Below are 13,800 nucleotides of genomic sequence, written 5' to 3'. Positions count from 1 at the left end.
CGCCTTTAAACTTCTCATTTTTTCAATACTCCTTTTTTTGCAACTAAGATGCAAAGGAAGTACCGAAGTAGTGATTCACTAGACCCAAACATTTTCCAATATTAAATGGTCATCAACATATAATTCGGTCAATAGTTATTAAATAACTTTCAAAGTGAATGATATCAATAAAATCATCATTTATTTCGTCAATCTTGACTTGTGTGCCGAAATGCAGCATCCTAAGCGGCAGATCAATAACATTGGTCACTATAAAACTTGGAAATCAAAACTAACACTATATATAGTACACTTTAATCTTGAGTCCCTCACATAATTCTTTCTCTGAAGAATATTATTTTTCCCAACAAATTAAACAATTCACAAAGATGGGAATCCCTCACTTTCTCTGCATACCATTTCCACTTCTAGGCCATGTGAACCCCCTCATGCAATTTTCTCATGTTCTAGCCAAACATGGCTGCAAGGTCACTTTTCTACACACTGAGTTCAGCCACAAAGGTAATAATGTAACATATGTATGGGATCAAATATCTTAAAATACCGTAATTAATTTATGTTAGTAATTGTATTATATCATTAGATGAAATGAAATATGAGTTGTAATTTCTCCTCTCTATAACTCAATTCTTCAACTTCAATATTGTGTAGGCTCCAACACCAACGTTGAAGGGTCAAACATTAAGGTTGTGACACTCCCTGATGGTTTGGAAAATGAAGATGATAGGAGTGACATGTTAAAAGTACTTTTGTCCATAAAGAGAACCATGCCTTCATTGCTTCCAAAGCTAATAGAAGATGTCAATGCCTTAGACTCTGAGAACAAAATCAGTTGCATACTTGTTACAACAAACATGGGTTTTGCCTTGGAACTTGGCCACAGATTAGGGATCAAAGGTGCTCTCTTCTCTCCAACTTCAGCTACTTCTTTGGCATGTGGTGTCTTCGTGCAGAGGCTCATTGATGATGGCATTATTGATTCTTCAGGTACGTATAAGGTTTCTTCTTTACCATTGATTCTTGATGCCTACACTATTCACAAAAGAGTGTTGCACATATATATTTATTGTTGATTCCTTACATAGGTGGTTTTTCATATATTTTACAATCATAACAAAACATTAGCCATCAATCAGTCATCGGTATATAATATGGGAAAGTTTTCAAATGTATTGGAATACCGTTATTCTAATAATTTTAACCGCTGATTTTAATTAATATATGCTATATATATATTTTATAATTAAAATCAAAGGTTACAATTAGTAAAGGAAAAATAAAGAAATGAAGAATTTTTTTTATGATAGTTGGATAACTATCACATGAAATATATCATTTTATCCATCCAAAAATCACTTTATCCTAGAATTAGTCATATAATATACGTTAAAATATAAATATATATTAAAAATATGCAAAGTAATACATGTAAATATACACTTGTTACACAACATTGATCACGAGCTTCAATTCCAATCTTCATGCAAGGTTTTTTGTAGAAAAATTAAATTAGCCAATTTGGCATTGGCCTTGGAAAATTGATTGTGTTTGTAAAATTTTCAATTAATTGAATGCACTGAAACAACAATATTTGACCAGACATTATTAATTTCACTAATACTAGTACTTAGAAATGGGTGAAATTAAAATGAAAAACTAAACTAGCAGATACAAACTTTGGGAGTTCAATGATTCCATAATGGTTGCAGGACACCCCACCAGAAAACAACAAATTGAGCTCTCCCCAGGGTTGCCTAAGATAGACACGGCGCAATTCCCATGGCGCGGCGTAAGCAAGCTCTGGTTCACTGAAATTATTAAAGAGATGGAAACACTCAAAGTAGCTCAATGGTGGCTTTGCAACACTATTTGTGATCTTGAGCCTGCAGCATTCTCTATTTCACCAAGGTTCCTACCAATTGGTCCATTCATGGAAACTTATGACAATAACAAGGCTTCTTCTTCATTGTGGCAAGAAGACACAACTTGCCTACATTGGTTGGATCAACAACCAACTCGATCCGTCGTGTATGTTTCGTTTGGTAGTTTGGTTGTGTTGGAATCAAATCAATTCAAAGAACTAGCACTCGCGCTTGATCTCCTTAACAAGCCTTTTCTTTGGGTCGTTCGCGCCAACCATAATAACATTGGTTCATCATATCCTAAAGAATTTAATGGAAGTAAAGGTAAAATTGTGGCTTGGGCGCCACAGAAGAGGATCCTAAACCACCCTGCCATAGCTTGTTTTGTCACACATTGTGGTTGGAATTCTATTTTAGAAGGTGTTTGTGGGGGTGTACCATTTCTATGTTGGCCATTTAATAGTGACCAATTTATTAACAAGTTATATATTTGTGATGTGTGGAAGGTTGGATTGGAATTGGAAAAGGATAAGAATGAATTGATTTCAAGGGGTGAGATAAGGAAGAAGGTGGAGCAATTGCTTGGGAATGAAGAAATGAGAGTAAGGTCTTTGAAATGGAGGGAAACGACTTTAAAAAATGTAGGACAAGATGATCAATCAACAAAGAATTTGATTATGTTTGTCAATTGGGCAAAATAATGGGAGAATGATAAATAATGAGTTATATATGTTAATTGTTATTTGTCCTAAAAATTGGAGCCCCGTGATGAGGGCTAACTATAATAAAATCTTATGATTTGAATGAGTTTTTTTTTTTTTTTCTTTGTGATAAAGTTAGAGTAAATTTTTATTTCTGTCTTTAACCATTTTGTTAACTCTCATTATGTCTTTTATTGACTAGAAAATAATATAATGGCTCCTAACCATTAATTTTGTCAGATATTTTACTCTCTCTATTAATGTTTTTGCGAATTTTGCCTATGTATCACGTTAGTTGATAACGTGTCAAGGAATTATTTCAAAGAGACAAAATATTCTTTGTCATGTCAGTAATACGCTATAATAAAATAGGATAATTAAACTTTTTAAAAAAAATTTAGGAGACACTTAAACTCCTAACTAATTTAAACATAGACACATAAACTCATAATGAACCATAAAGTAGGACAAAAATTCTTAAATTTCAACAAGTCATTATATTTGCTGCACTGGTTACTGGCCTTGGTTAACGGCAGCCTCAGTTCCTTGCTCCTCCTTCTCTTTCTTTTTCTTTGCAACATCCTGATATGAGCGCAGTAAAAACTATCTCATCAAGTTCAATAACTTTTAATCATTTTTTTCTTGATCTCCAATACAAATTTCATGTCCCCATCTTAACAATATCCATATATTAGTATTGTGAACGTGATCTTATTAGATTTTAAACTTCTCTTATTCATCTCATTCACAAGTTTTCTAACTTCTTTCAAATCGCAGATCTTGCAAAGGTCATTGATCAGCGCATTGTACATGATCAAGTCCGGCCTAATGCCTTGATTGATCATTATCTGAAAATTCTTCAAAGCCAAATCAATTTTTCATATTTGTATTGTTCATCAATCAAAATGGTGAAAGTAACACTATTCGAGACCAAGAAGAAGAAAGGAACTAAGGCTACTATCAACCAAAGCCAACAACCAATGCAGTAGCAGGTACAATGACTTGTTAAAAGTTAGGGATACTTGTCCTACTTCATGGTTCATTATAAGTATATGTTTAAATTAGTTAGAAATTTAAGTGTCTCTTAAAATATCTTTTAGGGTTTTAATTGTTCTGTTTTACTGCAGCATATTGCTGACATGGTAGTATGTGTTTTGTCCTTTGGATGGTTCCTTGACATGTCATCAATTAATGTGATATGTAGGCAAAATTCATTAGCTCTGGACAAAAAAATTAACGGAGGGGATAGAATATCTGACGAAATTAATCGTTAGGGATCGCAATGTCATTTGCTTATCAGCGGTCTCAGGATCATTATGTGAGTAAATATAAATCTGATTATCTCCTGCTATAAAATTATTAGAGATTAACTATATATCTGTCGACGTACTAATCACAATAACTTGTGTTAATTACACAGCAGTCCTATACACAGAGACTAGAGGCTGAGAGTCAGTAGTTTCAGCAAGGTGGGAAGGATGTCACCGATGGATCTGCAGCTGCAGCCGTCAATCCTGATGCGGTTTGGTGTGAGACTATCTTAACGCCGTACAAGAACCGCGCATACGGGATCAGGTCATTCTTCGCCAGTAGCCTCCGCACATTCACATTGAGGCCGTCATTAGCTTTTTGTGCCACCGACTTAGGGCCACGGGACCAATGACGATGATGACGACTACCTAGATCTGTAGTTATTTATTTTCCGTTCTATTATTTCATTATACACATTTGATGTAGTTAATTTTTAATATATTTGAACCGTATATTATTTATTTTAATTAAATAATAGTTTTTCATTATTTAAGAATGGACGACTAATTGTGTGAACTATGTTTGATGGCTGCTGTTGCTACGGGGATGGTCGAAATTGATGCCGCTGCTGCCAAACAAGAATAAAAGGAAGTTTGTTGCGTAGTTGAGTCGTGATTGAGGTAGTATTTTTCTCAAAACATATTTTATATTAAGGAATTATTATAAATCGATATTGATGTGAAAAATGTATTTTTGTGATTGTGCGAGTCTTATGGATCAATCTGAACTGTTTAAATGAATGTGATTTGATTAAATGTTCAAATAATGAATGAAGTTGGTTTAATTGTGATTGATTTGATTTGGTTGCTGAAATTCTGGATTGTGTTAATTTCCTTGAGTTGGTTAAGTTGATTTATTTGTAGTTATGAGCTGTAATTGATTTATTGATTGTCGAAAATTGTTTGATTGGTATACGCTGAGAATTATTAAATGTTTTGACTGATTGAGAGATGTCTAGTTTGGATGGATCTTTTGAAGGGTGAAAAAAATTCAAATTTCAAGAGAGATGTTACCGAAATTTTATAAGAACTTGAGTGAAAATTGAATGATAATAATAATGAAAACTGGTGCTATTTAGAGATTGTTTTAAAGTCTCATTTGAAAAAGTTGGATTCAAGAATTATGTTTTGAAAAGTTTTTGGTAAATTTAAAAGCAATTGAATTTGATTGATAAATTCTAATGATGGACGGGTATATATATATATATGATGTGTTGTGGCATGATTACGAGGATTTGATTCTTTGGATTTGTGGAAATCGGTATGTTTGTTAATTATTAGGAATGAGATTTGTGATGATTGTTGATTTGATAGTTGGAGTATGAATTGGTATGAGGAATGAGTAGAAAAGTGTGAAATTGGAGTGGTTTAAGTAAAGGATAGTGATGTGATAATTGGGATGGAAATTATGCTAGTTTTAAAACTTGAAATGAGAAAGGGATGTTGTTCTTTAAAGTAAAGTTAAAGTTACAGATTTTTGTGTAAAAAATAATTTTTGACCAAATTTGACGGGACATAATTTAGTTTTTGGATCTCAAAAATTTGTGAAATTTGATTTGAATAAAAATTGGGTTTGTCTAGTTTATGACGTTCAAAGAATAGACAGAAAATAATTTTTGTAGCAAATGTTATGAAGGTTTGAAAATGGGGCTTTAAAATTGAAATTTTGAAATTCTGTAGAATTGGGGACTCGTGCATACGCACAAGACGTGCGTAAGTATGATGTGCATCCCGAATTGAAATCGTGCGTACGCACGGAACATACATACGCACAACTGTGCTAATTTTTTGAAAATGTTACTTTTTAACTGTTTAACCTATCCAACTAGTTTGTAAATCCCTGTAGCCCGCATATGAACTTTGATAAACTGTTTTAAGACTTTATATACAATGGGGTTGGATTTTATTTAATGAATTTGAATAAAGTTTTCTATCTGAAACTTACTAAAGGAGATTTTGAGAATATTGTCAGGATGGTGGTTCGTCCTGCTCACAGTGAGGACGGTGGCTTTGTCCCGCTCACGGATAGATAAGTTGAGGTTGAGTATTTCCTCTCTTGTTGTGGTTGGCCAAATTTGAGGTTGAGGATTATCTCTCTTGTCACATCAGAGAATTTGATAGAAGGTTGAGGATTTCCTTCGATTCAATTCCCAAATGTGATAAGGACGGTGGTTTTATCCCACTTATGCATTGAGGATAATTATCCTTATGATAAATGTGAAATATAAGGAATTATGAGTTTGAGTTCGATTATGATTGTGAATGTGTTTATGATTAATAATGGTTATGATTGAAAAATGTGGCAGACACTATATCCCAGAGCAAATAGACAAGTTGAGGATGAAGGATTCTCTCTCTTACTGTGATGAGAATAGTTAATCCTGTAATTGATGTGATTATATAGAATTGCGATTTTGATGTTGATCCCGGTTATGTTTGATTATGATTATGACTGAATTGGCAAGGACGGTGACGCTATCCCGCTTGCGTATTGGTTTAATATTTGTTCCAGGCAAAGACGATGGTTTCATCCTACCTATTCATGATTGTGGTGTTGGATGTGGGAAAAGTGGTAGGGCACTCTCCCTCGACTTATTCTCCCACATTCTCTTTTGATGGCGATTTGTTGAATATGGGAAAGGTGGTAGGACATTCTCCCTCGGTGTTTTTCCTCAAGTTCTCTCTTTGTCTGCAAGGTGGTAGGGCACTTTTTCTCAATTTATTTTTCCTGATGACTGTCTCCAGGAGAAGGTGGTATGGCATACTCCCTCGATTATATGCCTCCTTGTGATGTACAATAGAGAGACGATATTTATATTAGCTATCGAGTGTGTCGGGTTCTGCCAGTTTAACCGACACGTGAGCTCACGACCAGAAAGTCACGCATACATCATATTGCATTTGTTTGAGATTGCTTGGGTCTGCATAATTACTTGGTTTGCTTAATTGATATTCTATTAACTGTTAATTATAGTACTTGTCATAATTGTTGTCTTCGTGTGATTGTTTGACTGTCTGTCTGTACTTGTGATTGTGGCTTGTCGGTTCGGATTATGGTGGATTGTGGTAGCTTGTAAAAGATCTCCTTATGATGGTTTGAATATGATTGATTATACTTTGGGACAAAGCTCATGATTGATTATGTTTTGGGACGGAAGCAGTGATTGGATGAATTATTGGTAAGTTTAGTTAGATTGTTTTTTTGGTATGTAGAGAAATGTTAGGGATATTATCGAGATTGAAATTCTTATAAGTGAAAGTGAGAAATGAATTTGGGTAATAAATGATTAATTGTTGTTGTTTGAAAAGATTTATAAGACGAGTAATAATCACTGCGGTTGAAACCAATTCTCTTTTTATATATCCTCTTATGACAATTCTAAAATGGATCCCGCTAGGGAGACAATGGACTATTTGTACAATGTGTACAATGGCTATTGAGTTATGAAAATTTATCTGGTGAGACCGTGTGGTTAGGTTCTCACCCCCTACATCCTTATTGTTCTTGTATGGATGACTTGGATATAGCTCGGACTCTGAAAGACTTTGCCGAGTTGTTGACCTTGAGAATTCCGAACTTTCCGTCCAGGAAGATACCACGTCACAGAGAGTATGAACAAGGAGAGATGTACCTGCAAAAGACACTCTGATGCTTAAGTTAGTACTTGTGAACTCAAAGAATGTCCTTTTAAGGATGTAGTACCATACCTTTATAGGTGGAGCATAAGAGGTCGGTTACATTTGGTCGATTCCGAATTGAAGAGCAGTTATCAATTTTTAATGAGTAATAATGTTTGATTGACCGGTTTAATTTCAGAATGTAGTCCGGTGAAGCCGACCATAACGTATACCACCGAATTATAATGTAAAATATCGATTTATTCCTCATAATGTCGAGTTATAGCTATTGTTTTGTAACAGCCGTATCACTTATCTTTTTTAAGAAATAGACGAAATGTCTATGAAGATTTTGCCGAACTTCTGGTTGTACTCTATGTGTTTTCTACTAAATGTTTTCTGGACCTTATTATTACATCTTCTAAAGAGGGATAGGAGTTGTGATTATATTTATATGTGATATTATCATATTACTTATATAAGTTACTCATGTAAATGTAATGGTGTTGTATGACGATTTGTATGTATATGTATATGTATGTACATATAAAAGAAAAATATTTTTTAATTTTTTAAAAAAAAGTCGATGCGATTTTTTATTAAAAGTTCATACTATGTAAAGATATATTTAAAAGTAGTCGTAATATCTTCTCTTCTCTATTAAAATTCTGCAGTCGAAAACGTGACATTTTGGTAGTAAAAATATTACAAAATCTTAAATGAAATTTAAAAGTTAAAATTACAGGATTAATTATTAATATAGTAAATCGGGAGATATTGCGTAAGAAATAAGAAAAAAAAAACATATAACAGTATTTTAGCAAGTAATCAACGTATATATATGTGTGATAATTATGTTTAATATATTATTAGTTATTCAAATGTTGTATTTAAAATGAAATATGTAATTTAGAAATACTAATTATAAAACTTATGCCATTTTTTAACTCTACATTTAAATGGCGATATTTTATCAATATTTCTTCTTAAAATAAGTTTATTAGTCTTTTTATTTTTTAAAATGAATTAGTAATAAATATAAAATCATCTTATATCAAAATCATTTTATTAATTAGCTGTCATTTTAATAAATAGTCAAATAATATCAAGTTTAATTTGATCATCGAAAATTCATTTTAAAATACAAAACCAAAAGGTTTATTGACGAGTTCTCCGACTATATACTATTAAATAATTAAAACGCTTGTAATATAATGCGCTATATAATATGATTAAAATCATTGCATTAGGTGATGAAAGATTGAACATATCTGCATATTGTCATGATTTATTTAAAAATTAAAACTGCCAATATTAACATTCCCTGTAAAAGAAAGGCAGCAATAGAATGTGAAATTTATTAAAAAAAAGGCAGCAAAGACCATGCGAAATGCATGGGAAAGTCTCTAATGCCACTTTTTGAATTTTTTGATAGATATAATAATATAAATATAATAATAAACAATCTCACTACGTTACCAATAATATTTTTGTCAATTTTTACTAACTCTTATTTATAATTATATTTAATAGAAGTATCTTTGTAGATATATCTAATAAAAATATTTTTTTATAATTATATTTAATAAAAATATTTTTATAAATATATTTTTAAATATGTCTCTTTATATATATATTTAAAATATAATAATTAATTATTAGTAGTAATAAATTGACAGATAATATATTCGTACCCTATACTTTTTCGATAATAAATAAGATCTCACTAAAGGGACAGTAGTAGGTACTAATTATACGACGAACAGAGTTGACAATATCTATATCCAACATCTTTCACGTGATTTTAAATCTAACAGTCAATTGGCACTGCATTTTTCATCATCAGTTAATAATAATAATAATAATAATAATAATAATAATAATAATAATAATAATAAGTTGGTATTATAAGAAAAAGTCACCATTTTCCCTAGAAAAAATTAAAATACTCATTTTTCTTAAGCGTGGTACTTATACTTTATAGGAATCTGAAATCAACGATTATTAAAAGATCAAAATACTTATCAAGTAGCTTTGATAATTTTTTTAATAGTGAAAAGAAATATTAATTTCAATGTGTTTTTCTACTTGTTTTATTTTCTATTAGCAAAAGTAGAATGGGCTGAGTCTTGTGTTAGGTCTCAAGATTCAAATAAATTCTTAATTTACGAAGACCGACGAACATAAAACCTAACTAAACAAAATGAAATCAAATTGACGAATGTGTATTAAATTTTAATATTTTATATTTAGAGTTAATATTTAAAAGATTCCTAAAATTTAACTTTTAATTTAATTTAATTTTCTAATTTTTAATTAATTTAAATATACCCTAAAATTTTAAGGCGTGATTCAAGTTGATCTCTTCATTTATTTTTGTCACAAAAAAATAAATGACATGATACGATTAAATAACGTCGTTTTGCTATTTCTGCTTAAACGATTCCTCCCTCTCGTATTCTTCCTCTTCTTCAATGTCTCAACCTTTAATCATCCCATTGTCACCACCCTCAATTATACATTTTCAGTCCCATCATGCACTCTCACCACTACTACCCTTCTTCTCCTCACCTTCTCTCTTCTTCTTTTTTCTCCTCCTCAATTTGATTGGTAAACTTGATTATGTGACTTCAAGGGTCATGGCTCCAACAATAATTCTCAATCTACTTTCACCTTGTCGATGCTTCTATTTGTTGGAGTGGTAGAGCATGTAGGTGAGATTGACGATGATGACGACGACGATGATTGGATTTTGAGTATTTACTTGTTGTAGAGTTTTTTGATTGTGATGAAGATGAGAGTTCTTTGGATGGTCCAAATTTTTTTTTTGAAGTATTTTTTGGCTAAAGAAGTGGAGAATGTAGCACCCTAACTTGTAGCACCTCATGATCGTACCGAAAGTAAGACATTACTAACCTAATTCCTTTCATTATATATATATATATATACAACAACAATAATAATAATAATTAAAATTCTATTATTTTTTTAAATATCTCATTATAATAAAAATTATTTAAAAGTTTTAATAAATTTTAAATTTAAAATATCATAAAATTTAATTTAATTATTTTTTAAAAAAATAATTTTTAAAAATAAAATTCTCAATAAATACAATAAATCATAAATTATTTATTATTTAATTTTTAAAAAAATTATGTTATTATAAAAAAAGGAAGATAAAAAAAAAGATAACAGAATAACAGAAAAATAGTGGATAAAAAAGAGATAAAAAAAAGAGGATAATGATAGTAACGATAAAAATGATAAAATTAAAAAAATATGATTAAAAATAATGATAATAAAAATGAAAAAATAAATAAATAAATAAAATGATATTATTTAAGTACAAACTGCAAAATAAACAGAAAAAATAATTTAAATAACACTTTAAAATTTTAAATATAATTTAAGTCAATTAAAATTTTAAAAATTAAATTAAATCGAGAATCAAATTTCATGAACTATTATAACTCAACATTGCAATCATCACCATCTTTGCTTTTTTTTTTCCGCCAAAGCAGCGCAATAAGCTCAATTATTAGTATTAGCATTCATCGAAACATATATACTTTGAAACTGTTGTATTTGTGAGCAATTTGCTTCGAATGATTTATTTAATGTTTTATTATGTTTAAGGGTGAGTACCAGAAGTGAGTATTTAATTAATCTCAATCGAATTAATTAAATTAGTATGTAATTGCATCTGACTCAAACCAAATGAATAATTTTTTTTAGTAATTAACCCGGATAATAGTTATGAAAATATAGAATCTAAACAAATTTGTAGATTCAATCATATATTAATTAAATAAAAAAAATTAATATATATATATATATATATATATTTTTTTTTAACGAAGGATTATAAAGTGAAGACTTTGAAAGATTATTTTTATTGTATTTTTGTATTTAGCTTTTAATGTGTTTAGTATTTAATATGTTTGGATTTTAATATATTTAGTATTTAATATGTTTGGATTTTAACATATTTGAATTATTTCTATTAATTTACATATTTATTGTACTTACAAAATTTTAAGATAAAATTTGTTTTTTTTAATTTTCTTTAAGAATTATGTTTCATCATGTACCCAATTACTCGAATCGAATCAATCCATTTATAATTGATTTGGTTTGGTTCGAATACATACACAAAAAAACATAAATTTAAACCAAACTGAACCAATTATAATTTAATTGGTTCGATTTTAATTTCACCCTAAATCTGAACCAATCCGATCGTGCTCACTGCTCCTAATTATGTTGTTGCACATCTAAAATATATTATAATATATATTTTATATAAATAATTAATTTTTTAACTAATTTTTAATATTATAAATATAGTTGAAGATGAATATTAGGTTATTAACTTTTTTAGTTAATATTAGTATTTTTTAAAATTATTTTATAAATAATGTTATATGACTATTAAATATTATATTTTTTGTTAACAATAATTTATACTTATATTTACCGAAATTTTATATACAAGTATATAATTTGTATCTATATATCAAAATTTTTGTACACATAAATCAATATCGTTTGTAGCCGTATTTTAGAATTTATACACATAAATTAATAAAATTTATTTGTTTAAAATAATTTAGTATTTGTATTAAGTACTAAAAATTATTGGCCTCCAAAAATTTCTCTTATTTTATTCATCTTAAATTATAAATTTTTAATATTAAATTTTAAATTATAAACTTAAATACTAAAATTATCTAACATTAACTAACTAAAATTAATTTTCTATAAATTCTCATTAAATAAAGATTACAAATTTATTTTTGGGAAGATTATTGCTAGCAATGGAACTCTTTATTTAAATAAAATAAATTAATTGTTTACTTAAATAAATCAATTTACTTTTTTTAAATATTTAATTACCATTTTGTTGGTACCAAAAATGAAAACAAAAATCACCATGTTTACACTGTTATTGTCAGTGAAAACGAAAACAAGAAAGAAAAATGTAGAAGTGATTGACAATAATTTTTTCTCTTCCCTCTTTTTTGTCCATTTTTACTTATAGTGACAGCTTAATTTTGGAAAAAAAATTACTCTATTTTTACTAATAACTAACAGTGAAAAGACAGAAATAATTTAGCGTTGTTTTTGCTACCAGCATTAGCATAAATATCATTAATATTTATTTCTTTTTCTTTTTGTGCCAACAAAATTATAATTAAATATTTTAAAAAATAAAATTTTATAAATTGATTTATTTAAATAAATAAATAAATAATTTATTTATTTTATTTAAATAAAAAAATGCCCTGGCAATGGTTGACAGATGAGATCAGGAAGTGGTTTTGTTTTCTTCCTTAAAATGATCACTCTTAGCTTGTTGCGGTTTTCCTATAATTTTCCTGTTACAGGAATCTTGACACTTCTTGATATCTCCAAATCATTATTGCATATTCCTGTATCTTGTCGTCTTTAGATTTTGTTATTACTAGTACTGGATACTGTATTTGCTCTACGTTATCCCATCTTATTAGAAACCTTAATTATTCTTATACATATATGAAAAAATTAATGATTAAATTATGATTTTCACATAATTATATCTTTGATCTACTATTTCCTCTACCACCTTTAGATCTGATAAATATTTCAAATAAATATTAAATTAGATGTATAAATATTACTATTTTAAAATCAGATAAGATAAATTGGGTCGATTTTTTCAGTTGATATATGCAATAAAATTTTTTCAATCAAACCAATAGAGGAGAAAGATGAAGTTAATTGGTGTTGGACAAAATCTGGTATATATGAAGTTGGGTCAGGATATAAAATTGCTTATGGATTCTTTCATTCTCCTCCTTCATTGAGGCCCCAAAACATACACAACAGAGTTTGGAATAACATTTGGGAGTTGAAATTACCACATAAAATTAAGATTTTTCTATGGAAAAGTCTTCATGAAAAGCTTCCAATATTGCAACAAGTCTACAGCCGGTTCACATCCACTCCTGCCACTTGTCCAAGATGCATGTTGAAGACTGAATCAATTTCTCATGCTTTGTTCCAATGCCCCCTATCTTCAATAATATGGAGACTAAGCTTAATAACCCCTGACCTATGGATGAGAGAAGAAGAGACATTTTTCAATTGGTGGCAACTAGTCTTATCCTGGACAGCAGCTCAATTAGACGGTAGACAAAAGACCCTTTTCATAGCAGCGCTGTGTTGGAACACTTGGAAAGCGAGGAATCGGTGTTTTTTATAGAAGGTAATAAGCCCGGCACCAAAGATAGTGAAAGAAGCCAACAATTTAGTGCGTGAATTCGT

At 29.5% G+C, this 13,800-nt stretch overlaps 1 protein-coding gene across 1 annotated transcript; it reads left to right on the top strand.

The window, feature by feature from the left end:
* The first annotated feature begins 368 nt into the window (after positions 1-368).
* LOC130973136 (UDP-glycosyltransferase 83A1-like) lies at positions 369-2,563 on the top strand. Its single transcript, XM_057897550.1, has 3 exons — positions 369-501; positions 652-987; positions 1,710-2,563. The coding sequence occupies exons 1-3, from the start codon at positions 369-371 to the stop codon at positions 2,561-2,563; spliced, it is 1,323 nt and encodes a 440-aa protein (XP_057753533.1).
* The last annotated feature ends 11,237 nt before the right edge of the window (positions 2,564-13,800 follow it).

Source organism: Arachis stenosperma, chromosome 4, assembly GCF_014773155.1.
Source record: "Arachis stenosperma cultivar V10309 chromosome 4, arast.V10309.gnm1.PFL2, whole genome shotgun sequence".
In the NCBI taxonomy this organism is placed as follows: domain Eukaryota; kingdom Viridiplantae; phylum Streptophyta; class Magnoliopsida; order Fabales; family Fabaceae; genus Arachis; species Arachis stenosperma.
The sequence above is the reverse complement of the archived record's forward strand: the minus strand, read 5'-3'. Positions and strand labels throughout refer to the sequence as shown.